This window comes from Sorex araneus, chromosome 2 (genome assembly GCF_027595985.1).
Source record: "Sorex araneus isolate mSorAra2 chromosome 2, mSorAra2.pri, whole genome shotgun sequence".
NCBI classification, from domain to species: Eukaryota; Metazoa; Chordata; class Mammalia; order Eulipotyphla; family Soricidae; genus Sorex; species Sorex araneus.
The window spans coordinates 107,707,758-107,720,121 of NC_073303.1; the positions used below are offsets into that span (position 1 = coordinate 107,707,758).

The following is a 12,364-nucleotide window of genomic DNA, read 5'->3' on the forward strand; positions in this document are numbered from 1 at the left end:
AACTGGTATAAGTTACCCACACACAAAGGCAGTAATGGCAGGTATAGAATTTAGGCAGCAATTTACTTGCAGACTACCTGTAGAAGCAATTTACTTCTAGACTCCCATCTGAAGTAACACGAACAGTTCTTCATGTAAAAAAAAGCAATGTACAGAATAAGAGAAACACAATTTGGTAGGCTGTACATATATGTTTGCATATTCATAGAGCAGGAACTGAAAAGGAAAATGGCTAAGTGTGAAAATAAACATGAAGGAAAGTTGATAAAGTGACTGTGTATCTTAGCTATTAGGAGCTGACATTTTCAATAGACCATTTACACATCTTTCCATTCAGTAGATCTTTATAGGACAACACTTGTTACAGAACAGAAACTACTAGATGCCACAGTGTCAGTCAAAAACCAAAATACAAGGACTCTCCTTATTTTTGTGTAGCTTCCAGTCTAGTGGCAAGAATCAATACTAAAATTATAAGTGTAACATGTGTAACAAGTGGCACTAATGAAAGTAGTTGGTGTAGGAAGGTGTAAGCCAGTAGAGAATGGTTAAGAAATGTTTCTGATTACATAATGATTGGGCTCAGCCCTCATAGGAAGAACAGGATATGAGAGCAAAAGGTAACAGAGTGCAGGGATGGATTCCAGGGTGGGAATACAGCAAGTGTTATATGAGAGAGACTATGAACTTTAAAGGACTTGAAATTAGGCCTGTGGGGACAGTGTGTGCTCATAAGTGGGAGAAAAGATTGGGATACGGAAATTACCAGACTAAGAATTGTTACCTCTATTCCAAGAGAAGTAAGAAGACATTGAAGAAGACTGGAGGGTTGTGTGTGTGTGTGTGTGTGTGTGTGTGTGTTGGCGGGGGTAGTGAGTGTGGGGAAGAGGAGGTGGATACGATGAGGGTGGGAAAGGCAAGAGAATCTGCGGTGTGATTGATTTGTCTTGAATAGAGTAACTTTTGCCTGGAGAAAGAAAAAATATGAGATTTTGCTAATTCTGTATACCAGGAAAGAAATGAGAGTTTAGCTTGAGTGTTGGCAACATGCATGGAGGTACACAAACAGATTCTGTCAGTAATTCAGTAAAAGAATCCATCCACTAGATGTTGGTTGTGCAATGTGGGAGTCAGTGGGTAGGAAGTGTTGGCACTGTGTACTAGGAAGTCAGGAGACTGGAAGGGGCCAAGTAGGGCAAAGACTCATTCTTAGTCTGTGCCCTGCTGATGAGACCAACAACCCTGATGTGAGCGGTGCCAGTTAGGAAAACTCAAAATAAACAAATTTTAAAAAAAAAAATCTGACCTTCAGGTGAAAACTGTTTGCTCCCATTTCCTTTGTCCACAATCTTGACTCTGGGCTTTGGATCCTTTCTTCTTTCTAAATCGTTAACTGGGGAAAAAAATAAAGATACACCAACATGTTACCTTAAAGTTGAAGAACTTAGTGAGTTTTACTATAACCCTGAAAATACTGAAAGAATTAGGTAGAAATTAGCATCATGATAGTATCTCATTCCCAAAGGCTGCTATTTTTTCAACCTTATCCTGGGAAGGGGTAGAAGGTACATAAAGTATTATTGTGACGGAGCTGTCATTATGAGCAGATCTACCAAATAAATGTAAATAGTCCATCACACCCTTTTCAAACATGGCGGCAGGAAGGAGTAGGAGGCTCAGTCACCAAGGCACAGCTCATAAAACCTCATGTAGGAGAAGCCAGAGAGACGGTATAAGGGAGAAGCCTGCCACCCTCCCACTCGGTTCCATCAGCAGTGCTGCAGATGATCCCCCCAAACCCTGCCTAAGCCTAAACACCAACAGATATGGCCACAAAACAACAATTAAAAAAAAACATTCTGAACAAAACAGAGTGGAGTGGCCAGTGATCTAGCCCTGGCACATATGCCTTGCGTGCACCAGGAGTTGGGCTCAGTACCCAGCACAGGAGGCTTCCCTCAAATACTGCTGCATACAGCACCCCTGGGTCTGAGCAGTGCCACATTACTGAGCCCTAGCATCACATACACAGCCAAGTATTGCTAGGAGTGACCTGAGGGGCCCTGAACGCTGCTCGGGAGGCTCCCCCCAAATTATAAAGATCATGTGGTCCTTTGGAACTGATAGGAGTGGACAATCCCATAATAATTTTTTTCAAAGCTTTTTTCCCCAAATAGTGTACCACTGCACTAAATAGCTAAGTGTTTCTGTCACTTTCACCATGCAATGTTTTTTCATAAGTTTTTAAATTAAATAAATCACAGTGAGATACACAGTTACAAAGTTGTTCATGGTTGGGTTTCAGTCCTACAATGTTTCAACACTCTCCGCTTTGCTAGCATACACATCCCCCACCAACCTCCCCAGTTTCCCTCCCACCCTGCCCTGCCCCTGCCTCTATGGCAGGAACTTTTCTTCTCTTTTTCTTTTCTCCTCTGTCTCTCTGTCTCTGTCTCTCTCTCTCTTTCTCTGTGTTTGTGTGTCTGTCTGTTTGTGTGTCTGTCTGTCTGTCCTTCTGTCTCTCTCCCTCTTAGCTTTTGGGCATTATGGTTCATGAAATATATTTTGTGATTCTCAGGGACCCAGAATCTTCATGGGCCTTTACTCCAGTTTCTCAACAGGAGGACCATATAGTCCTAGCTGTCCAGGAATACTCCAAGGGGGTCACAGGTGAACACTACATAATGAGGGGGCACTGTACTATAGCACTGTCATCCATTGTTCATCGATTTGCTCAAGTGGGCACCAGTAACATCTCCATTGTGAGACTTGTTGTTACTGTTTTTGGCATATTGAATACACCATGCATATCAAATAGCTTGTCAGGCTCTGCCGTGCGGGCCGGATACTCTCAGTATCTTGCCCGGCTCTCCGAGATGGACGGAGGAATCAAACCCGGGTTGGGGCAGAGGCACAATATTAGGGGGCTGGTGAGGTAGGATAGGTAGGCACAGAAAGAAAATAAGCTCAGTAAGGGCCATGGCAGCAAAAAGCTTGAAAGAACATCACTTTACAACACTCCTCCCAAGCTTCCCCATCAGCTTCATCTTTAAGGCCTTTCTTGCCCAAAGCACCACAGCAGCATTCCTGCTATTGGTTGGAGCTTGAGTTGTTTGTGACATTCAATCCTACTGCCAGAATGGCAGTGGTTTCTGCACGAATGAAATACCCTGTGGAGAAGCAAAATGATGCTTGGCCAAGATAGAGCTCATTTAATTGTTATACACACTGCTTGGAAATCAACAAATTTATCAGAGGTTGAGCTACGTAAGTGAAGTAATGATTTTCTCTGAACCTTTCTTCCTGTCCCCTCTAGGGTACTGTTTCATTAATCCTGTCTTTATCGTCTTCTTCTCTTTCTCTTTCTACTGGCTTCCATCCCTTTGCTGAAAGAAAGGGTTTATGACCTGCCATCTGCCAAGGTCATGCTTCTCTAATTCTCTTATTACTTCCCTTAGAAATCTTCCTTGGCTTTCAGATAGCCAAGATTAAATTTCAAGATTTACAAAATAGAACAAATACAAGATGACTTGATACTTGTATTCCCACTGGCCTCTAATTATCTCAGTACATTTTCAGATCCTATTCTCTGACTTCTTAAAGTTATGACTACTTTGGAACCCAGATCTCTTAAATTCTTTCCTTTCTTCATTTTTACAAAGGAATTGCTGTGGGTTTTCTGGTATTCCTCAGAGCCCTCCACTAAATTCTTACTTCTTATCCCTTTTCTGCTTCCATTTTAGAAGCATAATCACACACTAAAATCGCCTTACATCTCTGGACATCTCACAATCCCACAATTTAAATTCCCACCATTCAATGGATAATTTTCAACTCTGTGTCTTTATCTCTATCCAAACTTAAATGATGGCCTCGTAGCCTTGTTCTATCAAATAAAATAACACTGCAACTTTAGTATAAGGAAACCTGTGCCAAGCTCTGGCAAAAGTAAAAATAAATCTGAAGAATAATTCCAGAGGTAGAGACTTGGGAATATTTCATATGGAAAGAGATACTTGAGCCAGACATGGAAAGATGAGCAAGAACTTTGCAGGCAGAGAGACTAGTAAAATGTTGGTCCAAAGAGGAAATTGGTGACTAGAAAGAAAGCTGGCCAATACAGGACAGTATACAAGTCTAGAGATGAACAAGTTAAGTCCCCTTTGAATTGGGTCACTAGGTCAGCTACAAGGTGTAACATATGTCACTCTAAACTGCAGCTGACTTGCTCAGACAAGGCGAATTTGAGAGACAAAATAGACTGCTTTGAGCAAAGTGGAATTTCGAGGGTTTTTTTTTAATTGTGTATGGTGCCCCCAGCAGTGCTCAGGACTTACTCCTGGCTCTGTGCTCAGAGATCCCTGTTGGAAGGTCCTGGGGACCATATGGGCTGCAAGGGCTTGAACCCTATTGGCAGTGTGAACACCCTACCAACTGTGCTAGCACTCTGGTCCAAGCAGTGTTTACCATACTAGCCTTCGGTCTAGCAATGATAACCAGATAGCAAGACCCCATTTGCACCCAAAAGAAACCCAAGCTAGAAGCAGTTGAGTTCCCTAAACAAATGCACACCTACATTTGTTGGCTCTATATTCTTTTTTTTGCGGGGGGGGCTCATGTAGGGCACATCGGGTGGTGCTGGGGGAGAGCTACCCACTGCTCTGGACTGAGGGTGGTTGCTTCAGTGGCTGTCCAGAGCATTGTCCAGAGCTAGAGGTCTAGCCCAAGTGAGCGGCATGCAAGGCTATATGCTTTGCCTGTGCCAAATCCCTCCTGTGCTCTCTCTGGCTCACTATTCTCTCGGTTTGGAATCATAACATCCAGCACATCTGATAGGACTTTCTAGCTTTGAAGCCAACGATTGTTTCTTATGCACACATGCATACCGAAAATGGATTTATAAGTAATCCAAGGCCCTAGGGCCAGGGATATAATATAGCGGGTAAGGCACTTGCCTTGCACGAAGTCAACCTGGGTTCTGTCCCTTGAACAGAGTCCCACCAGGAGTAATCTCTGAGTGCAGAGCCAGGAGTAAGCCCTAAGCACCAATTTGTGTGGCCCCAAAACAAATTTTTTTTAAAAAATTTGAACTTCTGTTCTAATTATAAACTTATATGTAGGATCATCAATGTCCTGGATCCAATTACAATAAGGGAGGGGAGGGGGGAAGTCTATCTTTTAATTCCATCCCACAGCGAGAAAAAAATGTGACTGAAGTGCAAGATGGAAAATGGAAAATGAAGCCATCCAAAGTTATTTTCATTTCATTTCTTTCTTACGAAGTGTCATCTGGGAAGAACTAATCCCTCTATTCTGCCAATAAAAATAAAACCTAAAAAGATAGATGCTCACATACCATTCCTCCACTAATCAGAGTATTTTAATAAGATCATTTCAGAAGAGCTAAATAAGCTGACAACTTCCTGACTTTTGGGGGGGTTATAAAGGCTGGTAGAGAGTATTTTAATGAAAATATGTATCTAAGGTGACAAAAATCAATGGAATATTTGAAATAATAAATTACAATATAGTCAGATTAATGCAAAATGAGTATTCTCTCCTGTGTCTTTTTCTGCATCTCACAAACCTCAGGAAGATTTATTTTGTTTATTTTCTCCTCCACAAAAATTAGAAGAAGCCAGAACTGAAGTGCAGTTCCAAGGAGACAGAAGATGGATTTATATGGAAAAATAATATCAAAACTTGCCTGGAACTTCCCGACACTGTGAATCTTAAATTAATGCAAGATTCAAGACATTTGCAGGATTTACTGACAAGCACCTCCCAAACATCTTTTCTTGGAAGTTTCAAGATGTGACAGGTCAATAAAATTGGTTATTATTTAAATCAGTGGAGTAGTTACTCCCATTTGTGCTTAGTTCTGCAGTGTCCAGGCCCAGTGGTTCTCAGGGGCCACTAGGGCCACACCTGGCAAGGGGGTGGCATATGCAGTGCAGGAACTGAGCCTAGAGCCTCATGTATGTATAGCAAGCTCTACCACTTGTGCCATATCCCCAGCGTGGAAATGTTTTAACCAGAAAAGAAAATTATCACAAAATAAATATGATAAAAAATTACTTAGGAGAAGGCCAGAGAGATGGGTCAGCAGACTGAAGAATACAGTCAAGGCTTGTGGGAAGCCTGGGTTTGATTCCTAGTAAAGTGTTCTGCCCAAAATACCAGTGGGAGGAAACCCGGTGTAAGTCCTGAGCACAGAGCCAGGAATAGCTTCCAAAGAGCACTGGGGGTGTGGCCTCATATATGTGTTTATGTATATGTATATGTATATGTATGTATTCATATATATCACTGTATCACTGTCATCCCATTATTCATTGGTTTGCTCGAGCAGGCACCAGTAAAGTCTCCATTCGTCCCAGCCCTGAGATTTTAGCGGCCTCTCCTTACTCATCTTTCCCAACAATTGGAGGCTCTTTCAGGGTCAAGGGAATGAGACTTGTTATTGTTAGTGTATTTGGCATATCGAATATACCATGGGGAGCTTGCCAGGCTCTGTCGTGTGGGCGGGATACTCTCGGTAGCTTGCTGGGTTCTCCAAGAGAGTGCATATATATAAATGGAAAAATGGAAAGAAGGCATAAAAACCCTCATAGAACAGTGGTATGAACACAGTTTAGAACCTGGGCATCAATCCTAATGAAAGATTTTTAAAATGATGGTTATTTGAAACAATTTCTAGGATTCACTTCAAAATACTGTGGGTTGCAAGAGGATATAGACAAAACTGGCTTAGTGCATCAATTGTTGGAAGTCTGTGATAGACTCCTTAGACAAGTCTACTGATATTTTTATGATGTTTAAAACTATCTTTAGTTTGCTGGGATTGTTAGGAGTTGATGATGTTATTGTTACTTCATTAAAAATCAATCGTTAATAAAGGAACAGAGAAAGTTTGCCTGAGTTTGTATTTTGATCATACAAACTTACCCACAGTTGAGCTACAGGGAAGGAATCAAGTCCCATAGGGAATGGGATGCGTTATATCCTTGTTGCCTGGAATAGGACCTGACTCTTAGCCGCATGCAATATATATTTGTTCAATGGGAAGAAATGAATGATTCAATGAATAAATATATCCTGGAAGGCTGAGAAACCGTGACCTTTGTGAACTAATTCGACATTCAGTATAAGTGAAAGCTATATTTTACTGGGCTGCTCAGAATATCTCTGCATAACTCATTGCTTGTCTATCTGCTTAGCTCACTATTTAAGAAATAGCTCAAAAAGAAAGCCATTCCCCTTAAGTTCTCTTCCCAATTCTCCTGTTGCGGCAGAGAGTGTCATTGCTATGCTGCATGTGAATATGTTCACAAATCTATTTGTCTTGAAAACTGGCACATAAGTGGCAACTGATGACCTGTGCAAGGTGCTCAAAGCTTTGTTGCATAGTCTGTTATCAGAGATCTGGAATGGCCCTTGCTGGGGATACTACAGAAGAGATCAAGCATCACCAACACTCACTTGATGCACTTCTATTGAGCACCTATTTCATGCTACACACAAGAGCCATCCGGGTGAGTTTCTAGAGACAGTGTGAGGAAGAGCCTTTGCAAACTCAAATTCAAAGGATCAGTAAAAGTCTGTGAAGGGAGAGAAAAAAGAATACTATAGACTGAAAAATCTCATAAACAATGGACCTAAATGTCTTTTAATATCTTTTCAAATGTATAGAAGTTAGGGTTTTTTAACCTGTTACATTTAACACAGATGGAAACTTAGAACTGGAATCGAGTCACGTGGTGGTGAACCCTGTAAATACGTACTTCTGAATTGCCCCTGGGCTGGCTTGCTTTCCTTATCTTTATTGTATGCAATAAGTTGAACTGTGTAATTCTGGTCTGGCATGAGCCCTTGTATAATTGCTTTAGTTGCGGTGTTCTGCAGATTCAACTGATTGGTTTTTCCACCTACAATAAAACAGAAAGTCATATCAGTTCAGAAAAACAAGTTAACTACATGCTTTTAGAAGTTTTATTAACCAGCAACTCAAAAGTTTTATTAACCAGATTTTTAAAGTACAGATATTCCAATATATATTATAGTACATATATACATAATATCTAATTTCAATGTAAGTTTTTCTTCTCATTTTCTGTTGCAATATTTGCATTAGATAGCTATCTGGGGAGCAAAGATCCTCTGTCTGCTTCCCCCAGTCTCCAGCAACCTGGGGGGTCACACCCATAAGCCACCTCCTGCTGGCACCAGATAGTCTCCTTATCACCCCCTCCAGAACTCACAGCTGCTTCTCCCAAAAAGGAAAATAAAATGAGGTTCCCATAACTATGCCACTGGACTCCGTGCCAGGCTATTTTCACTCAGGGCGCCCCAGAGGGGAGCGGGGGAGAGCCCTCTCATCCCCAAGGGAACTAGCCCCAGCAGCCAACCTCCACTACCCAACTGCTGCCAAGCTCCAGGCTGCTTTCCACATGCTCTGGCTGAGCCTCCCACATGAGTGAACATATTCCTGGACTGCGCGGCCACAATGCGGCCACACAACACATCATCATAGAGGGAAATAAGTATATATACCTCTTGGAGACCCCGGCAATCTACGGAGAGTATCCCACCCGCACGGCAGAGCCTGGCAAGCTCCCCGTGGCATATTCGATATGCCAAAAGAAGTAACAATAACAGGTCTCATTCCCCTGACCCTGAAAGATGCCTCCAATCCTTGGGAAAGACGAGTAAGTAGAGGATGCCAAAATCTCAGGGCTGGGGCAAATGGAGACATTACTGGTGCCTGCTCGAGTAAATCAATGAATAACAGGATGACAGTGATGATACAGTGATAGCTATCTAAATTAGATTAAAGAACACTTCTGGGGGGTTGGAAAGATTGTACAACAAGTAAGGTACTTGTTTTATACATGGCTAACTCAGGTTTGATCTCCAGCATCCCATTTGGTCCCCTGAGCACTACCAGGAGTATTTCCTGAGAGCAAAGTCAGAAGTAATCTCTGAGCTTTGTCAGGTGTGACCCAGAAAACAAAATTAAATAAATAAATAAGCATTTCACCAAAAAGTATTCACAAAAACCTTTCATTATTGCATGCAGTTGCTTTCCTGGAGAATGTTGCAGTATAAATTTGAAGACAGTAAGCCCTCAACATCAGACATATTCTTTAAGGAAAGAATTTCAATTGCAAGTGAAAAAAATAAGATTCAGGAATATTAAATGTAATAAATAATCACATATTTTCTCCCAAGGTTTCAAAAATGTGAGTTAAAGCAGCCTCGAAGAATAAGAAATTTACTCATATGATCTGGATTCAAGTCATCATTTCTCAGGATCATAAAGGAAATATTTTTTGCTCAGTCACTTAATAATGAGCTAGGTTCAGGGTCCGGAATGTGGTTCATTGGTAGATAGAGCACCTGTTTGCTTGGCATGTGTGAGACTTGGGGTTTGATTCCCAGCTCTAACACACACACACACACACACACACAAACACACACACACTCTTTCTCTCTCTCACACCTTAAAGGTAATTTAGTTCATAGTAAGATTTCAATTTCTCATCATCTTTCCCTCAAATTAGATTGCTGCCTGATATTGATGATTAAAATATGCACAATCTGAAATATGCCTTTCTTCTCTAATTTCTGGCATGGTGAGTGTCAGTGCAAATAAAAATTAATTTTGTCCTTTTGGAATAATTGCAAAAAGGTATGAAAAAATTAAGTGGAACAAGAAGTTTTTATTAAATAAAATTTACTTAGAAAGACATGAGGGAAGAGAGAGTAAAATACATGTTCAAGAGAGAATACAGACTTGAGAGGGCAAGCCAAGGGTCTGAAACTTGATGAATGAATCAAACACAAATTACAATCTGCTTTAACTATATTTAATAGGATAATGCTAAGTCTCTAGTTTGAAACTGCTCTCATCCAAGCCACCTGCTAGTAGAAGGCAGAACTGAGTCTTTCTCTTGCCCAAACTCACTTCCTTAAATATATTTGTGTCTAAAATGTTAAGTCTTGTTTCATAAACATTTATCATTTAAAACTCTTTCCTTGAGTTGTGCGCCAAATAAATCTTTCATGTGGTGTTTCACTAAAATAAAAACTTTCTCTAAAACTCTATATAGGGACTGAAGAAATAGCACAGTGGGTAGGGCATTTGCCTTGCACGGACCAACTCGGGTTTGATTCCCAGCATCTTATATGGTCCTCTGAGCACTGCCAGGGGGTAATTTCTGAGTGCAGAGCCAGGAATAACCCCCGTGCATCACTGGGTGTGACCAAAAAGCAAATAAATAATAAATAATAAAACGTTATATGTTTGGGGTCCACATAATAGCTTAGCTGCAGAGCTTATACTTCACAGTTTTGAAGTTCTGGGTTCAATCCCTGGGAAGCCCTCACAGACATGCTCCCAAGCCGTATATCAGTGTCTTCCTTAAGGGCATGGAATGTCTTGTTTTACCAAAGTTTTTGAGAATTCTGCAATGAAACACATCAAACTGTTTACACTAGCCTTTTTTTACAGTGATTCAATCCTAATTGTCCAGTTATATAATAACTATTAGCATCCTCAAGACTGTGAGGGAACATGCTTTGGAAAAGATTGGTAATAAACAATAGCACTTGAACGATGTCTTCCAGTGCCAAAATATCTACAAATATTTTGTTTTTAAATCCTTTTACTATTCCTTTTTTAAGATTACCTAACTACGGTGGAGGGGGAGTGGGGAAATGCCACAGGGGTTAAGGTGCTTGCCTTACATGCAGTTGACCTGCTTCTACCCCCAGAACTACACGTGATCTCCCTCAAGCACTGAACCAGATTTGAGAATATAATATTGCTCTTCGCAGGTTGTCTAATATAGCTCTTCGCACTTCAGTTGTCTAATGTGGGAGAAGTTATCATCTACCACCACTGAACCAGAAGTGATTCAAAGAAGTCTATGAGCAACTTTTGTTTGGTTGATTTTGATTTGGAGGTCATCCCCAAGAGTGCTCAAAGGCTACTCTTGGTTTAGTGCTCAGGGGACAGGGTCATTCCCAGTAATGCTTAGGGAACAATGCAGTGTCAGGTATTGAGCTTGAGCTCCTGCGTGCATGCCAGTCCACTGAGCTAACTCCCTGGCCCCAAGGGTAATAGTTTTTAATTAAAAAAATAAAATAAAAGATTCCAGGCTGGAGCACTAATCCAGTGGGTAAAATGCTTGCCCAGCACTTTACCACATGGCCAACCTAGGCTGAATTTCCAACACCCCATATGATCCCCAGAGTCCACCAGGAGTTATCCATGAGTTCAGAGCGAGGATTAAGCTCTGAACACCAGTAGGCACAGCCAAAAAGTCAAAAATAAATAAAAAATCAAATCAAATCAAAAGCTCTCTCCTCGGTGCTAAACAAGAATTCCACTTTGTTTGAGATTTTAAATCTGCCATGCCGTAAGATGACCATATTTACAAACAACAGAATATCTGTCCGTATCATTGAGTTGGGAAAATGGTCTTCAATAGAAAGGAGTCCTGTGAAATCATGCAGTTTGCAGCTATGTGGGTAGAACTTGAGGGTACAATGCTGAGTGAAGTCAGTCAGGAAAAAAAGGGTCCGATACAAAGTAATAACTCTCCTTCTTGCTATATAAACATAGTAAGGGACCACCAAGTGACCAAAGACGTCAGAAAAAAGAAAACCAGTCAACAGAATTGAGCTAACTCAACTCTGCTAACGGGAGGGCAGGGGTACGGGTGGGTTGGAGGGGTCCATGGAACAGAGCTGGAGGGAAGTGGCACTCTGTTATGGATATGGTGCTGAAATGGAATATGCGTTCAATGACCATTAAGAGTATTGTAAACCAGGGTACTGCAATAAAAATGAGGAGAAAAAAGGACTCTTGTTCCATATAAACTTTATCACCAATATAAAAATAGAATATGTTCCTTCTAAGTATTTATTGTAAGCTATGTGAAAATGGTCCTAGACAAGTATGAGAGCTGAGAGAGATGCTGAAGCCTGTCCATAAAATTGGGGTGATATTTGTTGAGTACCATTTGGTAGTTGCTATTTTCAGTCTTTATGTTTAGTCATTCATTCACTCCCGCCGTTTCTCCTCCGCTTTATGATTTCAACATGTAATTGTTATAGAATAGACTATCAGGCAGTTTGGACTGTTGACCATCTAGTTTCATATTTTAAATATTATTAGGTCAACATTGGAGTATATTTCATCAAGATTTTTAGGAGTCTGGAAATTTCACTTAAGAAAATTATAGTGAACCCAATAATTATGCATTAGAATTTGGAGAATTTTGTTGCCTTGGATAGAACCCAAAATTTCAAGTTCAAAAGAGTAAATAAAACCAAAAAGATGACTTTAAGCCAGTAC

General features: G+C 40.8%; 1 protein-coding gene across 5 annotated transcripts in view; it reads right to left on the reverse strand.

Moving 5' to 3' along the window:
• Positions 1-12,364, reverse strand: part of COL14A1 (collagen type XIV alpha 1 chain) — a 208,933-nt gene that overhangs the window by 185,949 nt on the left and 10,620 nt on the right. For 3 of the 5 annotated variants that reach the window (XM_055127233.1, XM_055127232.1, XM_055127234.1), the window contains exons 3-4: positions 7,785-7,928; positions 1,307-1,393 (exon numbers count right to left, since the gene is read on the reverse strand). In XM_055127233.1, the coding sequence (XP_054983208.1) occupies positions 1,307-1,393; positions 7,785-7,928 (231 nt within the window). The remainder of the gene's footprint in view (positions 1-1,306; positions 1,394-7,784; positions 7,929-12,364) is intronic. The other 2 variants (XM_055127235.1, XM_055127236.1) reach the window with 1 other exon arrangement.